Genomic DNA, 25,638 nt, shown 5'->3' on the forward strand with positions numbered 1-25,638 from the left:
AATGAAGTAAATAGCAATTAGACATCTACCAATTTTCCTTCCAAACAAAGCAAAAAAAACGATAGTGTAAAAAGGAAAATAACTACCTATACGTGTACAGCTGTAACTGTAAGTAATGAAATTACTGCTACATCATCCTTGCATCTAGGATCGAAACTATTTAGCAACAAAATGGGATGTGAGATTATTTGCTTATAACTCCTCATTCTACACACGTTAAAACCGAAGGCCGAATCGGTGATTTTCACAATGACAGTTACTAGAAGCCCTTTAAAAGGAAAATATGTATCCATAGTTTCCATTCAAGGAGGAGATTCTGCAGAAATGCTCAATTACAATTCTTCAGACTTCCAATATTCCTTGTCAAAGTGCTGAGATGTACTTTGAAGCATTTATTCTGTCAAAGACCCTCAACAAAATCCCACTAATAGTAAAAATTACTATCTCATTCTGAAGAATATATTAAGCATATCTTTTTCACGATTTTCTAAGAAGCCTATATAATTGGACCATAGTAACTCTATTTCTCACTTAGTTAACTGCCTTTCCAGAGCACTTCATTAATATACTTCAAGCTATACCCAAGAATTGATATTAAAAAAAAAAATCCTAAGCAAAAACCCTGTGTTTTCCACAATATTCAAAAAACTTCTAAAATGTGTTTCATTGTTTATTCCTTTGGGGTCCTATAAATATGAAGATTTCCATGACAAATTTCTCTCGTAACTCAGGATCAGACATTAGTTTACTTCCTAATGTGAGGGATAGAAAATTATTTTGTTCCCTAACCCAGGGGACATTTGGCATTGTCAAGAGGTATTTTCGACTGTCACCACAGGGGAAAGGGAGCGCTTGTGGCACCAGCTGCTGGAGGCCAGAGGTGATATAAGATATACTAAAGTGCACACAGCAGCCCTTAATAACAAATAACTACGTGGCCCAAAATGGCAGTGATGCTGAGATTAAGAAACAGTGGCTAGAAAGTGACCTACGTATTCCATAGTCATTCTCTCTGTCAGCTGCTGAGATGCTCAGAGCTCAGTCAGCGGGCCCAGTGTCTGCTCTCCTTTCTCGTCACCTTTCTCCTTACTACCTCCCAAGTGCTGGAAGGCATTCTGGTTAGTAATGAATATTATTCTGGGAAAATATCAGAAATGCCAATTTTAATACCTTTTTACAAGGCAGAGTTATATAATTTAACCTAATATTGCATTAAATCAAGGTTCAGGTAGTATTTTACGTGTGAAAAACACAATGTTTCTTACCTTAAATAGACAACAGCATATGTATTCATATACCAGATGTTTCAACGAGCTTATGAGAGACTGGATCCTCTGTTCTGTATTTTCAAAATCCTGCAGATTACAATTTGAAAATTGAAAAACCATTAGGAAATTCATGAACATTTAGAAAGTATCCGACAGTTTGATCATGCTTATAAATTGTTCCTCCAGACTTAAAACTGATTCTAGAACAATTACCTTCACCAGTCAAACTCAAGGAGCTAAATAAATGCATTAAACCTTTACATTAATATAATCAAAATGATGTATTTTTAATGTATAGAGTTAAAGGTTTCAATAAATGAAAATTACAGTCAATTTCTAATACTTCAATATGAGTTGAATTTGACCATACCACTTTGATTCCTAATGGCATTAAAAATACTATATCAATCTGAATTACTTGTATTATAACTGCCAACCCAGCCTCCAAACAGTATTACCAGAACCACACTATAAAGAATTTTCTCATCCTCGGTATAAGAATCTCAGCAATCTTAAACCGTGCCCTCCAGGTTGAATTTGAAATCTGTGGCATCAAAACTTACAGTTTTAGTTTTGTACTTGTTTTTGTACTTCTATTGTACATGATTGCCCGTGATTTGAAAAATTATCATTAATGGCTATTTCCTCTGATTAATGGAAACTGGCCTGGGTTAGAAAACGTGGAGGGGGATGCTGTCAAGACTGGCCTTTTCCTTGGTATGACATGAGTCTTACATCTTACTTCATTCAGGGTGCACTTGGAAAATACATGCCTCTCAAAGTTCAATTCCATTATAACATTTAGACTAAATTTGCTTGCTCCCTTGTGATAACTGAACGAGGGGGAAAAAACGAGTAAAATAATCTTAACAGTTTAATGATGTGCACCCAGGATGAATGAGCAGTGTGAAACTAGCAGAAAACATTGTGACCAGGCACTCAGATGCATCAAACTTAGGTTCCTGGCCTTGTTAGTAGCATGCTCTAACCAAGAGCTCACCATTCATAGTTCATACCACAAACACTCCTCTTAATTTTACTATTTATGAGCAAAGGCCACATGTGAAATTCAAACTTGGATCCACTAAAAGACACTCTAATGTGGCACAAAATATAGTACTTATGAGATTCAGTAGATTTTCAAAACACTGGAAAACAAGTTTTTCACTCTACATATTTAAGATTATATTAGTTTTTAAAATAAATTCAAACATCCACACAAACGCACATGCATACACACATGTATACATACAAAGGTCAGTGTTATTCAAAGCCGTATTATCACAGAACTATTGTCACTGAGGAAAGACGGGGCTATAAGCTTTTCTAAACAGTACGAAACAACCAGTTTTTTTAATTAAGTTTAGTTAGAACTTCTAACTTATTTATTAGTTCTTATATTACAGTTTATGGGGTCATTGAATTTTAACATAAATATTTTTTGACTAATAGATGAAAATGAATTTTTAAATAATCTTATCACTGTAGATTTTATAAGTAATTTACATGAAATTTTTAATGCAAAAAAAAGTTAAGTATAACTCTTCAGTTTTAACTGCTGATGTAGTGAATTAGAAATATCATCAATTATGTATCATGACCCAATCTCCCAGACTTTACACCATTACTGTCTTTGTAAAAACGCTTCCACCAGCACAATATTATAAGTGGTTTGATTAAATTTAAAGTATATAAAAATTCAGAATGTTTTAAAAACAAAGGACTAAAAACACAATTATTCATTCTTCAGCCTTTCCGCAACTCTTAAAACCTAATCTTTGTCCAAAGGACATTACAAACATACACAGCAAAAAGGTTATTTTGTTGCCCAAGACTGACATGACAAGTTTTTCCTAACAAAAGCCACCCCCAAGGCATGAGCTCTTAGGTGCCATTTCATTTCAAATCTGAATGTAAGAACAACTTCAAATAAATTACGTTAGTGGCAAAGACATCAGTGAAATTTAACATTTATAATCAAATAAAGATTTTCTGAAATAACTTATTCATGAAAATATTAAGTAGTCCATGTTAATGAAGACAGGGATTTTTATTCTATGCTGTATCATCGAAGCACACAGAAAAATGCCTGACACGTAGCAAGTCTGCAATAAATATTAACTGAATGAATAATCATCTCTTTTCAGAAAGGTATATTTAAGTAAGCCTATTTGGATATGAAATTTTGCTCCCTAATTTAAGAGAATAAGTTATTCTCATCCAAAAAATAATTATAAAAAAATCTGTATTAGTATTATACCAAACACAAACTATGAACAATTTGATGAATGTGGTTTCATAAAAATATTTTTGAAATAAATTAAAAGGCAGATAATAAACTCAAAGCATTTACAACATATGACAAAAGTTTAATGTCCTTGATATATAAGAATCTCGTAACTGTTTTTAAAATACTAATACTACAGGATGTAAAGTAATAATTCACCAAAGAAAAAAACAAATAATCCTGTATTTTTCTTTCAAGTGGTATTTATCTGACAATGACCAAAGACTTTCAAATAGATTGAAATATTTTTCAATTCCTAACAGGACAATTATTAAAACATTTCTAATACCCATTGTTGGCTCAGCTGCAGATGGGAAAAGGCCTCTCACTACATCAGTTTAATACAACAATAGCATATCTTTCCAAAGGATCATTAGACAGCATTTGTCTAAAGGCTTGCAAAGGGGTATTTTGCCCCAGCTATCCAAGTCGAGGAATTTAATCAAGAAAATAACTGGTGAAGGAAAACACTGGGGGAAAAGACCTACAGATGTCCGTCGCTGTTTGAAGCATGACCCCGGATTCTTTGGCACTCTACCCCTCAAGAGGCAAAGGCTTTCCCTTTCTTCTTGAATCCGGGTAGGCTTGTGACTGCTTCAGCCAATAGAAAACAGCAGAACCAACCCAAGGCTGGGTTATAAAAGGCCATTCAGCCTCTGCCTTGTTCCCTGGAACAGACATGTTCGGTGTCCCAGCGTGCAATGTGAAAAATCCAACCAGTCTGCTGTGAGGAGGCCAAGCTTCATGGAGAGGTGCCGAGTCAGCAGTCCTAGCCATCAAGCCCCGCCACCCCAAGCACCAGCCACTCAAGTGAAGCCTCCCCGAGCCCACTCCCACTCTCAAGTCCTCCCAACCAAGGCCCCAGGTATTGTGAATCAGAGGTACGCCCTCCATTCCTGCAGTGCCCTGACCAAATTCCTCACGGAATCCATGAGCACAAGAATCCACGAGTATAAGAAAAACATTGCTTAAAAAAAAAAAAAAGAAAAGAAAAACATTCCTTTAATCTTCCAACTGTGGGGGTAATAAGATATTCAGCAGAGAAAACCAGAACACCCCACAGGAGGTAGTTAAATAAAGTAGGTTACAGCCTTGTAAGTTCTCAAAAAATATTGTGCAGCTTTATATTCATTGACATGAAAATTGTCTATATTTTTAAAATACAGTATGATACATTTTAGTTAAAACTATTTGTACCCTTTAACACATCATTCCCTCCATCAGAATGTAAGCTTGATAAAGCAGTGCACAGTCCTGTGTCCTCATTTTCTTGAATACCTGGCACACAGTACAGCCTCCAACAACAAAGACAGACAATGAAATTTTCAATAATGCTTTCCCCCGGTAATGTGATTATATGGATAATTTCTTATCTTTATATCTTCCTGAATCATCTGGGGTTTTTTTTTTAATGATCATCTCAGAACACAATCATTTATTAATTTACACTCAAAACATAAATCATTTCGACTAAGAAGGCTGTCACATTGGTACAGTTTGTTAAAAACATAAAATGCAGCTAAGAAGCTGGTTTATTTTAAATACAGTTTTATTAAAGTGTTATATGTGGTCCTTTACAACATAATTCTAAGCACGGTTTCTCAGGAAATTATTATTAAATTAGCACCTAGTAAAGTGATCTGTCTTACTCCGTCTCAGCAATGGGGTCACCAAGAGCATACCTGTTTGTTTTGCAGAGCTCGCTGGAAAAGTCGGAGAAATGCGGCCAAACTAAAACGGTACATGTTATTAATTTTGGACAAGTCAGAGATAATGAAGTACATCTTGCTGGCACTCTCAGCCAGAGGGAGATAGGCATCCCGCTCCTGCGGACCAATGGTTGAGGGGGAAACACCTTAGTACTGACGCGTTACTGCCACCTACAGACCACCATGCGCATATCTAGCCACAAATTTACAATTTTTACATACACACAAGTGAAGATGAACCACAGAATTTGACAACCTAAAGAAACAGCATAATCTAGCATTTCTATTTTTACGTGTTTCTATTTTTATTTTTATCTTAAGACATTACATTTTTATTTTGTATTTTTATGGAACAGAGCAATGTATTTAAAATATTTCTTTACCCCTCAGATTACAGGGCTAGGAGCAGTTCATGGGTTGGTATTTAATGAAGACCAAGGAAAAGAGGTAAGCACTTGTATTAGGGTTAAGATGGAACGGTAAATAATTGTGCTCAGAGAACAAATGATGCAATTTTACATTTCAGAACAGAGCCAGTTAAGGTCACGTAAGAAGGCTACCTCTGCAGTGGAGAAAAGTCAGAACCATGAATCTAGTGTGGGGGACTAGTGCCAGCAAGAAACACTGATGGAAGCAGAGGCAGGTGTCTGCCTTAAGATAATAAAGCACCTAGTATTGTTCAGCACAGAATGAGCCAGATACCACAGGGGCTTGCATTCTGACTGCAGGCTGATCAAGGATCATCAAAGGATGATCAAGATGAGAGGATTACAGGATGAAATGGCCTCAAGGCTCTGAATGGAACTCTAAGGTGCTCCATGTCATCCTGATCAAAGCGCCAGTATTATAAATACGACACTAGTAAAGTTATGTGTGTGACTCAGCAACGTCTGCTCATAAAGAGAAGGCACAGGGAGCTCAAAATCCTTTAGGTGTAGAATGACAGTCATGACACCTGCCAAGCTGAGCCCTGGGGGGAGGACTAGACTGGAAACAGGCTTAGAGTTTGCTCTTATTCTGCTTTCAACAGATCTCTCTCCCAAGTGAAGAAAGTAATGCTATGCAAGTGTCGAATTTGAGCAATGGCCAAAAAGCACTGAAAATAAAATCTGGAAAAGTCACTGAGGGCAATGGGAAAGAATTAAAGGGCGTCAGTAAGGCCTCAGGGCAGGCTGGAGACTCAGACTTCAGAGTAACATTAATCTGTTTTATTGTTTGATTTTCTTCAGCAAACCTGTCACTGCATGTAGGAGAAAAATGATCTATTGTACTGAGAGAGGGTTGAAATTTTGCTATAGGGACTATCAAAAGAATAAAGTAAAATGGATCTCAACCATTTGTAAGAAAAAGAGTTCAGATAATTACATTCATGAGGTCCAGGAGGAGGAGGGAAGAAAAATGCTTTTGATGGAAAAACATAGCTTTAAACTCTTTTAATTGATATATGTGACTTGCTTAAACTTAAGAAAAGTTCCAGGAATGGCAAAGATGCTCTATAATAGTCATTTTCAATACACTCGTTTCCAATTTCAGTACGAATTTACAGCTCTAGAACTTTGGGTAACATGCCAGAAATCAGTCATACTCAGCAGGGGACGATGAACAACAGTCCTTACCTTCGGTGTCCCCAATATCTTATGTCCCTCTCTGTACTAAGAATCAGACCCAAGACTCTGGTGCTTTTGAATAGCTTTCTTTTTTTCCAATCATCATTTCTATGAAGACCTGATACTATGTTTTTTCAATCATATTAACATGAAAGTTTAAGAAAATAATGTAAGATCACAAAGAAGAAAATATTTACTTGATCAAGAGAAATTTGTAGTTTGTAAGATTCTTTAAGTGACTCTTGAATAAGTGCGCTGCTAGCTTTTGTCTGATTCAAAGATTCAATCAAATCCTTATTTTCCAGAATATTGCCTTGTGATGTGGCAAGTGTCTGCAGAAAAATTAACAAAATAATATGAATATTGCTATACATATTATAATAGTCAATTAAAGGAAGCTCATATTAACTATCATTATTTTGATGATGTTTATGGGAACATACGTTCTTTTAAAAGAATTTTAGTATCTTATAGCCTTCTTATATCACAAGATATATAAATCATATGACACTATATCAAAGTATTGTATATATATTAATTTTATCAGTCTAATAAAAGTAAAAACTAGTTAAAGTTACAGATTAAATCATAATTTCATGCTACCTTCAAATGTGTCCTGAAATTCTGAGCATATACCAGAGAATTAAATATTAATGAAATAATATAGTATAAAGACAATTAGTTTAAAAATGCTTGTCTCAAGCGTTACTCCTAAAGATCTTGTATTCCAAAATATCTATTTTTGTTAGAATTTTGACTTTAAGATAGATATGTAAATGCATATGACACAAACAAAAACATGCTGAAGGCAGTATTTTTAAAAAATACTTAATTGTGTTTATTATAGAAAATAAGGTAGTAAGAAAAAGTATCCTGAGTAAGTAAATTTTACCTCTAAAAGAGATTCCTCAAGCTTGGCTAACTGTATTTTCTTATCTTCTTCCTGTTGTAATAGTTTTGTTTTCTGTTCCTCTAAATCAGGTTTCTCATGCTGAAGAGTTAAAGCCAAAAGCTTAAAAAAAAAAAAAAAAAGCAAGGTTATTCTAACAATAAGGTTCAAACAAAACAAACCAGAACAAAAACTTCCCACAAATAGGCTTTGCATTTGACCAAATATGACAAGTATTATAATACTATGATGTACCTTATTTCATTCTTTCTAGTTAAACATATGAGACACCATCACGATTATTTTTGACAGAACAGGCAAAATGAATAGTTAAGTATTCACATAAAGAAATAAAGAGACACTACAGAAAAGTAATGAACCATTCTATTCATTTGTTTCAAAAATATATACAGTCCAATGAATGCTTTCAAGTAAATATCCACAGAACTACTCCTTAAATCAAGAAATAGTATACTGCCAGCCGGCACCTTCAATGTCTTTGTGTGGCCCTTCCTGTTCACACCCTAGAACAAACACTTTCTGGTTTTATTTTATACCTTTACTATCTCATAACACATTCCTAAGTGCAAGTTTTTAAAGTTTGTTTAAATAAAACAGTAATAAATATAAAAAAGAAACGTATTTAATACGTCAAAATCACAATGAAATACCACTTCACACCACTAAGATGGCTACAGTTAACAAGACAAATAACAGTAACTGTTGCCAAGGAAGTGGAGAACGTAGAACCCTTATACACCATTGGTGGGAAAGTAAAACTGTGCGGCCACTTCAGAGAAGTCTGCCTGTTCCTCAAAACGTTTTAACAGAGTTGCCGTAAGACCCAGCAATTCCACTAAAAAAAACACTGACCTGTACACTTTTTTAAATGACTGAATTATAGGATACATGAGTTGAATCTTAATAAAGCCGTTGAAAAATGTTATGTCAAATTCTTAAATTTGAAACTTTAAAACAGGGAATGAATGATATTTGCATGTTAAAATATATTCATTTGAAATCTTTTGTGTAAGCATTTTCTCTTAGTTCTTGTTCAAGACCTAAATAGCCCCCTTCAGCAATTACTGTGGAAATCTTTCCGACAGAAGCAATTTTATCAAATCTGCCAAATTTTGAGTAATTTGTACATTGTTTTATTCATGAGCAGTATCATCAAGTCAATCAAAAGATATTCCTAAAAAATATGCAGTTAGTCATCTAGCATGGTAAGAAAAAATATTTTAAAAGTAGAGTTTTAAAAATTACAATAAAGTAAAATTATGGCAAGTATACATGCTAAATATATATATATATATATGTAGGTCAAAAGAAGAAAACTACACTATCGTTACGTGAGAAAAACAGGATGATACTCAAAAAGTCAACAGGCTTCATACCTTTAAAGAGAAAAAAATGAGTAAGGTAAAAATCTATACATGAAAAATCATTTTGTAATTCATGCAAGAGTTCAAAGCTGTAATAAGCCATACAGAGATAAAGCAAATTCAAAGATGTGAATGTTCTAGTCAAAAAAAAAAGTTATATTTGGAATCAAAGACCCTCCATTAGCTGAGTAAGTCAATTACCTGCAATTTTAACATTTAAACTTCAGTTTTCACAATTAAAAAAATAAATAAAGTTGCTAATGTTAATATGTAGATCCTTCCATACCTCAAATTCTACCACATAAAGACAGAAACAGACTAAAATTAAAGTTCTACCGGAAGAAACAGCAATTTCACATAAACAACAAATGCACAACTCTAATACTAATGGAAAATGAAATAAATCCAAATGTGTTACTCTAACTTGCAAGTGCATTTTCAAAATCAAGAGTGTAAATGCTAATCAGCTGAACAAGCTTCCCACTCAAAACACCTCATGAGTATACAAAGCTACTACAGATTTCTAAGGTCAATTATGATCGTCAGTGTATACCTGTCCTCGTAATCCACTTCTCGTTGTAGTGAAGTTGATCTCAGTAACAATGGAAGCTGCATCCGGCGGAATAAAGGGATTTGGGTTTCTTGTCGACAGAAAAAGGCGAAATTCTTCATTGTAGTCAATAATTTTGTCACCTATTTGCACCACATAACGTGGTCCTATTGTTTTTAAGATGACACAATTAGTTGGCCTGAATATCCGATATTTTGCTACATGACATTAAAAAATAATTTTACGGTACTCCTAAATACTTTTTATTATGGTCTTTTCAATAGTGTCCAAAAGACAGCAACAGTGAGGCTACTCTAAATACTATTAACTAAAATGCTGAACCAGTCAGCACTTACGCAAGCAAGGATAGATACTACCCATTAAGATGATCCTAGGATATTGAAGCATCAAAGGAATATCAACTTATATTCCATATAGTTTGAGTTAATGTTTCATACTACAAATTTTTCTGGAATGTTTATACATGACAAAAATGGAAACTCAATTATATGTTATTCTCTATTTCAAAATTCATCAGTTTCAAAGTGTTTATTGCACTAGTATTTAAGATGTAATACTTGAAGAAAGATGAACTGTTGAATTATCAACACATGAGTAATTGCAAAGAATCCATTATTAACATTGAAAAGGATTTATTCAGACTGCCATACACAGTTGATTTGCAACAAGACGGTAAACTGAGAAAAAATAAAGTACTGCCTCATAAAGGAGTACCTTCTAATATAAAAACAGTGATATTAATTACACAACATATATGGAGAAATCAACAATTACGTTCATTACTTATTATTTTAACTGATAAAATAATTTTTAGGTAAAAATACACATTAAACAAAGATTACTTTCAAAGGTAACAAAAACACTAAGGAATTTTTGAGAACCCTAGAGTAAATTTTTAAATTTTACGTAACTTTTTTAAGTTAACATGAAAATAATTTGATACATACTTCATGAAAGAGGATATACAAATAGTCAAAGAAAATATCAAAATTATGTTGAACTTTAATCATTATTAGAGAAATAAAAATTTGAAGGCTCAATGTCATACTTATGTACCAACTGAAATGATTCAAGAAAATACAAGCAGGATAAATGTAAGGAAAATTAATTCTAAGGACATCATGGTCAAAGCACTGAAAACCAATGACAAAGAAAAATTTTAAAGAATCCAGAGAAAAATGATACATCACTTACAAAAAAAAAGCAATAATAAAACCAACAGGTGATTGCTCAACAGGAATGACATAAGCTGGAATAGGACAGAGAAAAACTTAGGGCTAGAGAAAATAACTGTCAACCTAGAATTTTATGACGGCAGAGAAAAAAAAATCCTTCAAAAATGAAAGAAAAAAAAAAAGTTTGTTCCCAGTACATCTTCACTACATGAAATGCTAAAGGAAATTCTGCAGACAGGAAAAAAAATCATCCAGATAGAAATGGGATAATAAAAATGCTAGCAGAACACCGGAAAGGGTAAATAGCCTCGCCTTTGACCCCTATATCCTTCAGATGCACAGAATTACAGATGCCTACAATCTCACAGATAAGTAAATCCAATGGGATGCTACAGCCATCACTATGAATAGGTAAAATTTTTGTCAGCCTACAGCGCTGAATAATCTGTACAATGAACTGGCTTCAAGCAGTGCTCTTGGCTTAACAGCAGGACACTCTGAGAAGAACTGCGATGTATCAGCACAGAGATCCTTGGGTCAGAACTGGTGAGCTAGCTCAGGATTTCCCCATCACAGCACTATCAACAGTTTGTACCAGAAAATTATTTGTTATGAGGCGATGCCTTGTGCATTTTAAAGATATCCTTGGCATAGACACACTGAGTTGTTACAACCAACAATGTTTCCAGACATTGCTAAATGTCCCCTGGGAGATGCAATCACTTCCCTTAGAGAACCACTGGTCCAGCTGTGTTCAGGCCATTGGGCCATCCAGACCCAACGGGGCTACTAAAGACATACCCATATGGAGAACCACCCTCTAGAAACAGATACAACAATTAATCACAGTTAACTTTTATGTTGCACGTACATATGCTTGTATGAAGCAATCACGCCTGAGTGAAGCATCTGGGCTAAAGGGCCAACCACGAATGTTGAGCTATCATCTCCACTGTAATTCCTGGATCCGTACACAAACCCAACACGGAAGGGAAGCAGCTGTAAAGGACTGGGACGGCTGATGGAAAATACTCTTGACATCTGTTGCTAGTGAGCCTGAACTGTTCACCAACTACACCAGCCTCTCCGTCAGCAAGTTCTACAAAGCTAGCTGATCCAGCTGTCCTCAAGTACTTAGCGTCTGGAAAACGCCACATCTGCCTTCTGCCTTGGCCGAGCAACTAGGCACGTGGGAAACAGGACAAAAAAAGAAAAAAAAATGAGACTTTGCATAGGAATTGTACCTTGTTCTTTGATTGGTACACATTTGGGGGATTTTTGAACAGCATAAATCTGAGGAGAAGTAATTCTATTTCTATTATTTGCGCCTGCTTTGAAATCACTATGTTGAAAGGTAGTTTATATTGCTTAGATTAAGAACATTGGGACAAAGATGAATTTGGACACAGACACTGCTTTTATATGGCTCTAGGACAACCATCCTCTGTCCCAGAGGAAACGTGTGATGACAAATCGGTATTTACGAGGAACTCAAAACCGGAAAAGGACAATCTGAAGTATACTCAAAGGGGATAACAGACTCAACTGAAGTGACATGGTACATCCAATCTGGGTTGAAGATGGAAAATAAGGTAGAGGCAGACATTAACTCTATTTTCCTAAGTGAAATGAACAGAAATAAACAAATTGACCCAAACAGCCCTGAACAACTATCTGGAATAGTGGTTCATAACATGAATCAACTGTGACATAGAGTATTATCATATTTTCCAGATCTGACTTTAGGGGATCTTGTCAAACTCCATTCTCAGACAATGCCACAGATATTGCTAAAACCTAACACCAATCAGAGCTCGTGGGGATTTATACAATGAGCTCCCAGGGGCCAGAAGACAGACCAAAGAGAGTCAAATCCAGAAAACCCTAAACGTTCATTCCCACTCCCTTTAAGACAGCATCGCAGAGCACCTGAGCAGATCTGAGTTAGCTCCAATACAGAACAGAATGAGAACAGATAACTCTGCGAGGTGACTCCAGGCTCCAAAGGCAACGTCCCACTACCAGAGTTCTTTTCATAACGTATCAATCACTGCTAGGCCATGCACACCTATCTGCGGGATAATAAATGATCAGTAAGTAGTGCACACTTTGTTGTATGTCTGCTTTGTCCTAATAACTCCAATTTTCAAAACTTTGTAGCGCTAGCAATCTGTCTGGTGTAAGTACGTGTATGTATCTGTATGTAAGTACATGCCTCTGTACGTACGCATATACAAGTTGCATGACATGCTCTTTAAGTTTAAGAGCATTATTTTCTAATCATTAAAGTCTGGGTTAGATGTCTGTGCAGAAAAGAGGTAACAGCAGTCCTAAGACTGGTATCCTGAGAAAAGCCTGCTCACAAGGCTGGCCCATGACCCTCGTCTGGGAATTAGGGTTCTGTTAAGGTTCTCATCATTTCCAGAATAGCTAAGAGTGGCTCATTGTGCTTCAACTATTTGTACAAACACTATGCTATATGCTGAACACCTGCTTTCCCTTGGGGAGTCTGGAGTTTTGCTACCTGCTAGCTAGGCTGAGTGAGCTTACATAATCACCTCCAGTAAAAACTGTAGGCACTGAGTCTCCACTAAGCTTCACTGGTAGCCCACATTTCACAGGTCTTGTCACAACTCAGTCCTGGGGGAATGAAGCACATCCTGTGTGACTCGAATGAAAGAAAATTCTTAGAAGCTTGCACCTGGTTTCTTGACTCCTGACTTCACCCTATGTGCCTTTTCTCTCTGCCGACTTTGCTTTGCATCCTTTCCCTGCGATAGACTGAAGCCCTGAGTGCAACCACATGCTGAGTCCTCCTAGTTCAACACTGTGCCTGGGAGTGGTGCTACAGACCCCAACATGGTGCCTCTTCTACAAAGGCACTTTAAACTTTTTTTTTTTTTACTCGCTTTACTATTAGATTCTGACATTACCATCATCCACCCCAAAAAAGTTTCCATTTCCTTAGAGTCAGCGGCAAGACAAAAAAAGTCAAAGTTATGAAGTTAAATATTTTGGAAACTCTGGAAAAAGCTACTCTCAGGAAACTGTCAAATATTTACCTTGAGCAACCAGATCTCGTCTCAATAATGGATAAAGAACAGGTTCTACACCATCCATTTCTTGTATAATAAGGGTTTTCCCAAAACGTACTGCCAACTCAAGAGCTGTGATAAAGTTATTGTCCTAAGAGAATAAATTTACATATTAATTTCTTTATTAACTTAGATTTACAAAGGTCCTTATGGATAATGAACAAAGATATTAACAGGAATAACATACATATTTTAAAATGTAGTATGTATGTTAATAATTCAAACTATTCATGATTGCTTCTCCAGTTATAAGTACCTGGTGATGAATCAATTTAGTTGAATAAATTATTAAACAAATTCATAAATAATTTAAATAGACACATTAGAAAAATAAGAATTTTTATATTAACAATAAAAAAACTTTTTCTAGTTTTCTACTATGGTTTAGAATTGATGCAGGAGGAAATTTTCAAACTCTATATGCAATAAGTTACTCAAGTATTAATAAAAAACTCGTTGGTTCTATTCAATATAAAACATTAAATGAAAGAAGACGACAAGATGATGAATTCTAGCGAAATTTTCTTGGTGTGAGAATTCTAATCACTATGAACACAACCGTTAGAAAAAAGTCTATAAACATGCAAGAATTTTGAGGCTTTCTGGCCTAGGTAAAGAATACCACTTCAGGCCTTCAACTATGGGGAAAAAAAAAAATATATATATATATATATGTATTTTTATAATTAATATATATATATATTTGGAGTAATAACTATAAATATCTCCCGCTACAAGCCATCAGTGACATTAACATTTTATATGTTAAATAATTTATAATTATTCTTAAACAAAAATGAGTTAGATATCCCCATTTTATAAATGAAAAACATTTTACAGAGGTAATTTTTCAAGCACGTAAAGAATATCTATGAAAATTAATCACACAGTAGGCATTCCTTAAAAAATCTGTCCAAAAATAACTTCTTTGGCAAGATAAAGTACAACAATGAGCAGTCACTACCCAAAAGGCTGATTACATTTTACTGATCAAATGTCAAATCTTGGGACACAACAAGGATGCCTGTTGGTGAGTTACAGGAACAGGAAATTCGAAAGTCCAGGAGGTTTTCCTAATTCTTCAAACTAACTTACTTCTATAGCATCTTATACTTGTGTCTTTAATCACAATTAAGTGTAAATGCTCATTTAACTGTTACAGTGTTAATAATTATTTAACTGTCATCTCCATGAGGGCAGGAACTGTGAGTACTCATTTATAAATTCCTAGAGCTTAGATCAATGCCTGGTACCTAGAAGGAATCAAATAAATATTCTTATTCCTTTCTTACAAATTAGAAAACCGAAGCTAAGAAAGTTACATCTCTTCCCCCAAGACCCACACCAGGCACATTACAGGACTCAGTTCTCAATCTGTGTTTCCTAACTATAGACCCAGAGTCTCTTCACGTAAGGAGCCATTTCTAGTTGGTATCTAAATTACACGTAATACATACCTGCTGGTTAATAACTTCCAAACGCGAGTCTTTCAAATGTGTCTTTAACCACTCGGTAGCTTGGGAAGAAGGGTCTATAAGGAATGGGCATACTCGACTCTAATTAGAAAAAAAAGAGTACAAGCGTTCATTAAATGAAAATAACTTCCCAGAAGTTATTAATAAATTACTAAGTGAGGTTTTCTCTCAGGTTTTGGAGAACACAGATATACAGCCATAACGAGGAAATAAAGGTACAGTTTTTAGCTGCACCAGAGGCCAACTTAATAAATTTTACAATTACCAGGAATTGATATTAGGTAATGAAATTTAACCACAATAAAGTGAATATAGTCTTATTTACTACACAGAAACACAAAACTGTGTATTAACAATATAGCAAGCAAGAGTTCTAGTCATAAGTTGATGCCATTTTCACCTCTCTTTAAGGTTTTTAAAATACATAATCAGGTTATCCCTAACTTTAGATATTCTTTGGTTGAATAAACCATAAAGGTCTTACAAGAGAAATACGAGCTAATCACAGAAGTATTGCTGAAATAATTATCAATGTAATTGTTTATATCTTAAGACGAGTTTTTCTAAAGTAGTACATAGTTAACATTACAAAAGGAATATCCTAGAAGAGAAAATTATATAAATTAAGATCTAATGAACTAGGAACTAAATTCATTAAAGGGTGCCATCATTAAACTCTGAAACAAGTAGAAAGTTAGAAACCTGTGAAAATGCCCTGCACACAATGCCATTTAGCAAATGAAAGGAAGCCAATTATATATTTAGATACAATAAATTTAAATAGATGTAAATGTAAGTAAGTATATATGACAAATTTTAAAGCATCTAATAATCACTGCTACTTAGATTTAAATAACAATGACTGACCTAATTTTTTTTTTTATTTTTCATACTTATTTGAAAAAATGTAACAAAGTTGTGTGTTACAGGGATACGGTAAAACGTGAAAGTCAAAGTGAAATGAAGACTCAGACTGCGGTGGCTCTAATAACAACACGGATGTTGTCTTAGTGACATACCAAGAGGGAGGGGCATGGTGGGGACCATATGTCCTGAGGATTAACAGCATTTTATCAGCAATGCTTTTTAAAATTGCCAGCACATGGTGATAATAAAGAGCTGACTGACTTTAAAACAGCTTCATTATTGTTTTAAAATTCTAAACAACGCAGCCCGTTTTTATCTGCACCCAGAGTGGACAACTCCCACCACAGCCCCCCAGTTTTAAACTACTGTACGGTCTTCACCCCGCATCTATTTCGGGAGGCTTCAGTCACTGCTCCATCATGTAAATGAGCTATTTCTAGCAAAATACTATGGTTAGTAAATAGCCTCTTAAGTATTACCAAGGAATTACATCTAGGTTTTAGATCTAATTTTATGCTAGCATTCATGGCAAACTATTCCAAGTATACTGTATTTTGCCTAATAGCAAAAATAATTATTTTAAATTAAAAAAAAATCTTACCCATGATTTCAAATCAACAATCTGATGCAGGTAAAGAAAAAATAAAATGTTAGAAAAAATCATGTTTTTAGCAGAGGAAACACGCTTAAGAATTTCAAAGAGTATTTACAAGTTTGTGTTTATCTTATTTCTACTTCTCCCAAGATTTAAACAAGAACTCTAAAGTATATTTTAAATTTGTGTGCCATGATTAAATGTAGTTAAATTCTACATTTAACAAATCACACTAGAGTCAAAACTGCTGAGCATTCATTCATTTGTGCTATTCATTCACTCTCCATATGCTGAATAACTATTACAATAAGAAAATGCGAGAGATACAGAAATTAGTAAGATACATTCCCTTACTCTCACTGACCGCACATCCAATAAAGAAGCAAAAAACGAAAAATCTTGTAATCAAAGACTACACAAAATTCTCCAGGTGGATCACAGGTGGAGGTAGGGGAGACTGCCAGGAAGAAATTCAAGTCAAACAGATCAAGAAAGGTAAGTTGGACAGAGCCAGGCAAAGAAGTGATAAAAGCATTTTAGCCCAAGACAATAGCATAATTGAGAGAAGAATAAAAAGCTTGGTAGTATTTAGAAAACTACCAATTGTTTGGCATGGCTGGGGTAAAAAAATATAGGCAGACGATGCATATAAAACAGCAAGAGTAATCAGAGGTCTTTCTGATCATGAAGGGATTTTTATGCCATGTTTAAGGATAATAAAATTTTTATACTTCAGGCATTGAGAATCACTGAAATACATTAATCAAGAAATTGTCATTTTTAGAAAGATTACTTCCAACAGCAATAAAGGGACCGATACTGGGGGCAAGGGACCAACTAGTATAATAATGTGTTTACCCAGCTACAACAGGAATGCCTGAGTGAAGCCACTGGTGTTGGAAATAGAACAGAATGAAGTCATGACACACTTGAGAAACAGGTTTGACAAGAATAATTAACTGAATGTAAAATTAAAGAACATAGTAAGAATGACTTGCAGATTTGCAGTCTGCATTACTGAACCAAGATTGTGACATTTCCAGTGTTAGGAAATAAAAGAAAAGCAGGTTACAATGAGTGGGGGAAGAAGAGAAACCATTATTAGAGAAGATAGCTACCTTTGTCTACGCCCCACTCGATGTATTTCTCATCGGATTATCAATCACCTAGCACTATCAAGGGATGAGCAGGTGACCCAAGCTAGCCTATCAGAATCCTTCTAGGGGGACTGACATAAACACTGGAAGGAAGGGAAGACATCTCTTTAGTCTGGGAACATAAACTCTGATAATGGTACACCTGGAGTCACTAACCGCTATCCTTAACATGGGGTGGAGAGAACCTATTGGAGAGTAAATCCATCTCTAAAGATGGAGAGAGAGAGAAAGGGAGAGCCTGTCCTGGTGACATCGTTTGAATCCTGAAGCTAGTCCCAGTCTTTTGAATATCTCAGGTATCTAAAAGCATAAATTGCTTCTTATTTTTTTCTTAAATGTACTATGCTTGACCACTAAAAGATTCTTGACTTAAAAAAAAAAAACAAAAACCAACAATCATTAAAGACAGAGCTTGAGCTACCTTGACACTCCAGATAATATCTAACAGGAAATTAGAACAAGAATAATTAACTGAATGTAACATTAGGAACTCTAAACAGAGGTCAATTCTTCTATCCTTGGGGGAGCGGCGGCGAGACAGGGCAGGGGATATTTTTAAGAGATTATTTTTACTCCCAGTTCTCTTGAGATCTAATCGGCATAGAGCACTGTGTAAGTTAAGGTGTACAGCACGATGATTTGACTCACATACATCACGAGATGGTTATGACAGTAAGTTTAGTGAACACCCATCACCTGATATAGGTAAGAAATGAAAGACTAGAAAAAAATTTTTCCTTGTGATGAGAACTCTTTGGATTTGCTCTTAACAACTTTCACATACAGCAGTGTTGATTATCTTTATCATACTGTTCGTTACATTCCTAGTACTCAATCTTATAACTAGAAGTTTGTACTTTTTGACTGACTTCATCCAATTAGATTATTTAAGACATCTATACAACTCTATATTTTTATTTTGAACAACTGTAAGTAGGATAAAAGTAGAAACATTTTGTGAATAAAACTAAAGCTCATCTTTTGATAAGCTAAGGAGAATTACATTAACAGGAACAGCACAAAATACGTAAGTTAAAACACGCAGAAACACACGCGCACCTGTGAGAGAGAGTTTTACAGCGCAGACTGGCTAGATAACAAGTTTGAATCTTGGCTATACGACTTGACAGCTGTGTGACCTTGAACAAGAAACTGTTAAACCTTCTGTGCCACAACTTCCTTATCCATAGAAGATAATACATGTACCTACTAAATAAGGTTAATTTGAAAATTAAGTGTATTTAAATGCTTTACTTGTATTAATTCTTAAATAGTAATACACACAATACACAGTAAGTACTACATAGTGTTGATTATTATTATTTGGGATTAACTGAAAAAATTTTCACGTAAAAAAGTTTGATGTAAATTACATAATTTACCTTTACAATGTTCTTTAAACTATTATCAAATTAGTTTGCGTTTTCTCAGCACACATGAAATGGCAGGAAGGGGAAAAGATTTTCAGAAATTCTGAGTGGTTTAAAGAAACTAATTTGATACTGAACTGTCCATGAACAATAAAAAACAAATATCTAGCACTTGTCTTCACAAGAAAAATTTGCAATGCTGTGAAATTTAAAGCAAGAACAATTTATATTACTGTGAAGTTTAAATTAATCACATTTTCCATCTTCTTTCTGGATGCTTTTTACTCGCACCTTCTCCATAGTTTCTAATTGACTCATCCTCTCCACTATCCACTGATTTCCATAGTATTACAAAGATCATTACAATTTATCATACAAATCCAGGACACTTCTGAGAGTAAAAGAAAAACTTAGTGAATTACATCAGGATAACAGGTGTAAATCACAGCCCAAGCAATCCAGGGCACCTGGTCACCATGGCTGCGTCTTTCCCCTGCCCCTCAAGGACCTAGGTCATATGAGTCTTTTGCTACTGTAATGAAGCTAATTTTTGTTATAAGGCCAGTGGTAGATAATTATTTGACTGTTTCCTGACAGATGACACACATACTTACATAGGTAGTTTAACCTAAATATGAGAATTTCAAGCATCTTTGTAAGACAAACAAAGCAATAATTTTGGACAAAAAGGTTTGTTGTTGTTGTTGTTGTTCTTGTTCTTGTTTTTAGGACCAAGAAGTGATTCAGTGACTACAGGCCTTGAATGTGGGAAAGCTCACGCTGAAAGGGAGAATTTAGAAAAGCTTTATTGTAAGTTAATAAGGAGGCATGCTATATCTCTGAATCAAAAATACATTTTATTCATCGTGCCTAGTTATTTATTCTCAGGGAAAACTTCCAGAAACCCAACTTGTATATATCTAGAGATCTAATTTCACATCACATGATAATGTTAATGAGCAGATGTTATAGACTTGTTCTATCCAACCACACCCTGAACTGCAACAGTTCATTCTAAATCTAGTCCACCTATGAATTCAGATTCAGATAGAGTACTGACCACAATGGCAAATTCATTTCAACCAAATGACTAACAAAGTTTTCCGCATGCTTTTGTTTTGTCATATAAATGCATTTAAGCATCTATAAAAAAAAACTTGGCAATATTAAACACAAAGCATACTAAGCTTACTATTAAAATTAATTTCAAAGACAACATCTCCCATATTCATCATGAAAGACAATTTAACTCAGAATACAAAAGTATTTTTAGTTACTACCATCAGTAAAAAATAAAAATTATATGACTTTTTTCTAAAGGCCTCTGATTTCTTATGCAATGAAAAAGAAAAACTCTTAAACTTGTATTTTTTTTTTTTTTAATCTTCAAACAATTGCTTTCTTGGAGTACTAAAAAAAGGAAGGGGGGCAACTATGAACCTTGGGGAAGGAAAACAAATACTATAAAAAGTACATAGGTTGCTATAAAGTAATGAATTTAGAGTTCCAGATTTGTAATTCTAGCGTGAAAAATAATGACAACAATGTTCTAAAAAATAAATTCAAGTTTATGCCAAATCAAATTAAAAGAAGGTAATATTATTTAGTCTTTGTTCAGTGGCTTCTATACTGGGAAGACACCAATGTAATGAGCCGAAGTATAGTGAGCTGACTAATAGGTCTAATCAAACAGAATAAACTGCCCAGGAATGAAAAGAGCCCACAGTATGCATATTATGATAATATGTCTTACTGCTAGCTAAAGAGAAGCATTTAATGTCCATGTTCTCTTTGGGACTATGGAGCTATGGAATAAATAAATTGTGTGTAGGGAGAGAGAAGAGTTGTAGAAAGAAAAGAAATCACTAGCATTATGGAGTATAAACTGTTGAAACAGAAAGAGGAGGGAAAAAAAAAAACACTTTCAAGGGGGAAAAACTACCTTCCAAATTCCATACCAGAAAGGTAAACTAACTTAACGGTAAAAATCAAACTTCATACAAAGAAATGATTTGCTCGTACGCATGATTTTGATTTTGGGTTTCACATTCACTGCTAATTAAGTTTATAATAATTTCAACTTCAAACAGTGACTTTTGGAAAACATGTATTTACATGAAAGAACAATTTTTCTATAATATGCACATGGTTATCTCTAACTTATAACCCAAAACTTATCCATCTTCACTTGGTATAACTTTGTTTGTAAAACACAATGAAATTAAAGCATAAAGTTTTTATTTTAAAAATATACTCCATTTTAAAGGACTATACAACCAAATGAACCTAAAATATTTGTCATTAGAAAGTTCAATTTAGAATGTTTTAGCATCAAAATAATACCATTTTAGTTTATACTTTTATATTAAGGTAAAAAATAAATACACCAAAAATTATAGAGTTGTTAACTGAATTACAAATGGAGTTTTATTAGCAGAATATTTTTATTTTTCGGTAACTAAGAAAAGGATAATTGTGAAAGCTTAAGAAGCTGAAGAAGGTACTTTGTGGAGTTAGCTTCAAAAGAAGCATTTCTAGTGAGAAAATTAAAGTAGATTAATTACCTGTAAGATAACAAGGGCATTTTCTATGGAAAGGTCATCTGATGGCAGGCCTTCACTTTTCCAAATTAACTGTTCACTTTCAGTACAAAGAAATCTCCTCAGATTAAATTCTGAAAAATTAAAAAAGCTATCAGCGTAATACTTCACTACAACAGTCTTGTGCTTGATGAAGGGAAGAGAATAAAACTAAAATATATTCAAATAAAAGTCCCATGATCATCCTTAATATCCAACCTGTTCTTCTGCATTTAACACCAGAAGCTAAGGAGAAAAATAGTTTAAAATAAAGTGTAACTCAATTAAATTATATTTCTTTAAATAAATGTTTCACAACTATAAAAAAAACTTGCAAAAACCACAAAATTCACAAGAAATTTGGGAATTCCTATGTCTCATCTTACTGTATGAAATTAGTGTAAAAGTTAATAAAATGTTTATCTGCATCCATGTAATATCAAAATAATTCAGTGGTCTTGGTTCATAAAGTGATTTTAGGGACAGAAGAATCATTACAACAGATCAATTCTCAACACATTTGTGGAATTCAGCACATCAAAGGTAGCTACAGTGTCCTTCCACTTACAGAAAAATTTTCTCATTTAAAAAAAGTAAACTGACAAAAATGAACAGATGCGCTTTTAGTATACTGAAACTTCAAATTCATGAATAACCAAACACAAACCTGCAAGGCCAGCTGACTTGGTCCACTCTTCCAAGCAGCTTTTTCTCAGATCCTCAGGAGCAGCGGAAAGGTATGTAATAAATGCAGCAGCAAGCTGAGCTCTTTTAGGAAGAGTAGCTAATTCCTCTGTTATCTCTGCAACCTGAAAAAAAGAGTGACGTGTGGCTCTGTTCTAAGATAGAAAAAAATAGCTTCATAAATTAAATTTTGACTACAGAAGAAAATCATTTATTGATTTAAAGCAATAACCTATCCTGAATACAACTGTCAAAATGTAAGAATATCAACAAGACTGCAGTAAAACAATGTATGAAATCCCAACATATTCGCAAAAATAAATGTAATTCATCACTGAAATCTCCTAATGATTCTACTAAACACTGTGAATTAGCATCATATTGTAAAACATGATTAAAATATGTGATTAAAATAGAATGAGCAAAGGCACAAAGAAAGATAAAGCATGGAGACTCTTTAAAGCATAATGTGGCTAAAGCATAAATTTGAGCAGAAATCCTACCAACACAGGAATAATGAAAAGAGAAACAGAGCTGACTGGAGGGAGGAAGCCTGTGAAAAGTCTGCCCATGCCACACAGAGGAGCTTTGCTTTTAACCTGTGGTGGTAATGAGCCGCTGAAAGTGTTTAAACAGAGCAGTGAGGGGTGTCATGAGACTGGGTTTTAGAAAGATAATTCAGCCAACAAGCGAAGAATGGACTAAGTAACGGGTCAGATAGGAGGGACACAAGTTAGGAGAATTCAGGTGAAAAAAGAAAGAAAAAGCGCACTAAGGACAGAAGGCAAATATGAGGGGTTATTTGCAAAGGGACACAAGTTAAAAGAAAAACAATCACGTATTTTTAGTTTTGATGTTCAGAAGATGCCTTATGAGACATAGGAAATAAAAGAGATTTGAGATGAGAAAAAGACAAGTTATTTTAGACATGTTATATCTGAGCTCCCAAGACAGCGAAATGCACTTATCTAAAGCATAATTAGAAATATGAATTTAAAAGTCAGAGGCCTAAAGATACAGCTCTGGTCAGCATCATAAAATGGGTGATATTGTTGAAACTGGCTGAGAAGACCCCAAAACAGCTGTAGAGAAAGACGCAGAGGAAGAGAACCCTGAGGGGGCATCACCATTATTGGAAGAGCAGATAAGGGGGACCCAGTGAGGGAAGGAATCTCACTGGGTAAAGAAAACTCAAAAACAAAATGATAACAAACAAATAAAAACAAGAGACAACACTTTATCAAAGTTGAAATACAAGTATTTCAAAAAGAAATAAATGGCCAACAGTGTCAAATCTGAAGAGGACTGTCCTGGTAAAGCGAAATCCGAAAAAGTCACTACAGAGCACTAGATTCTCCTCCATTAACTCATTTTCAGCCCTGCTTTTCCCCTCAATAACACAGATAACTAAAAGAGGAAGAGGCTGCCTTGTCAAAAATCCATTCGCATGAAGATCTTTTGAAGATTAATTCACACAGTGGCCATGAACATCTAACCATTCATCCTAGGCCAGCTGAAAATCAATGGATATTTTTCTCCTTTTCATTTTTTTGAACAAACACATGACATTACAGATCTCCCATGTTATAAACGACGCCGCTGTACGAGCACTCTCTTGCAAGCAAACCTGTGCGTTCCATCTCTTATGCTCTCTATCAAGCTGGTTAATTAAGACTTCTGCAGCTTTAATGGTTTCCTGTGCTTTGCTCACTTCAGCTTCAAGTTTGGCAGCTTCTGAAGTCCTGCTCTGAAATCTATGAAAATATTAACATTCAATTAAAGACAAAGGGATTTAAGGGAAATTTAATTAAATTATCGTAAGGCAGGTAAGCTTTTATACAAGAATTTAATTAATTAATGATAATACTTGATATTTGCATACAAAGTATCATTAACGTAACAGACATGACACCGAGGCACATTCAAAGGGGAGCATTCTCACAGGGCCCTGACGCCCTACCGTTACATCACGTATAAGCTTCTCAGTATGACAAAGGCCCTGTCGTAGACAGATTCGGTCAATCTTGTTAGTTTTTCCATTCTATTCAGGCCAGCAAAACTACATGTCAACATCTAAAGAAGTTTATATTCTCCAAAAATGCCCCATCCATTACCTGCCATGCCTTCATCAGGATGTTCCATTTGCCCAGAATACCTTCCAGCTCCCTCCCGACCCCAGCCTCACTCTTCTAGCTCCCTAAAACATACACTTATCAAAAATATAAATAAAATCTTCAAATTCATCTCAAATATCAAGCCCATTATATATATTCTCTCCTTATGTATGTTTGTCAAAGCTTATAACATTAAATTATTTTCCTTAAAAAAATACTTGTACAAATTTATTATTCTATTAAATATAATAGTAATATTCCATGTGATTACTTATATATTTGTTGAAATTCTAAGTGCCTTTAAAATGACCAGGATTGTGTTCATTCTTGGAACAACAGCTCAAAATAAGTATTCTAATTCTTATTTTGTAAGTATGGAAACTTAGTTCAAAACAGATTATTGCACAGGTCTCGCTAGTAATAAGTAGAGGACCTAGAACTCATATGTGGCTATGTCTGTTACTAAGTGGCAAGCACTTTACAGTGCTTCTTTAGCCTAAGTACCCTATCCCTCCACCCTCCCCAGGCATAAAACTCCAGGATTGAGTTGTCCAATATAGTAGCCACTAGCCACACGTGGCTATGTAGTTTAAATTAATTAAAATTAAATAAAATAAAAAATTCCGTTCCTCAATCATATTATCCACAAGGTCCTCAGTCACAAATAGAAGGTTTTCATAATATTTCCAAAATATTAGTAGGATGGTGTAGTAACTAAAAACAGAAACTTTATGGAGTCAGACAAACCCAGGATCTAATGCTTGCTTAGTCTTTTAGTAGTTGCTCAATTTAGGCAAATAAACATTCCTTA

The 25,638-nt window shown here is 34.6% G+C and overlaps 1 protein-coding gene across 1 annotated transcript in view; it reads right to left on the reverse strand.

Annotated features, from left to right (window-relative positions):
• Positions 1–25,638, reverse strand: part of DYNC2H1 (dynein cytoplasmic 2 heavy chain 1) — a 264,118-nt gene that overhangs the window by 128,219 nt on the left and 110,261 nt on the right. Inside the window, 11 exon segments of the mRNA XM_006186202.3 lie at positions 1,266–1,355; positions 5,238–5,381; positions 7,069–7,203; positions 7,764–7,883; positions 9,699–9,862; positions 13,954–14,077; positions 15,444–15,542; positions 16,930–16,950; positions 22,015–22,124; positions 22,697–22,838; positions 24,341–24,467. Coding sequence (XP_006186264.2) covers positions 1,266–1,355; positions 5,238–5,381; positions 7,069–7,203; positions 7,764–7,883; positions 9,699–9,862; positions 13,954–14,077; positions 15,444–15,542; positions 16,930–16,950; positions 22,015–22,124; positions 22,697–22,838; positions 24,341–24,467 — 1,276 coding nt within the window.

Source organism: Camelus ferus, chromosome 10, assembly GCF_009834535.1.
Source record: "Camelus ferus isolate YT-003-E chromosome 10, BCGSAC_Cfer_1.0, whole genome shotgun sequence".
Classification (NCBI taxonomy): domain Eukaryota; kingdom Metazoa; phylum Chordata; class Mammalia; order Artiodactyla; family Camelidae; genus Camelus; species Camelus ferus.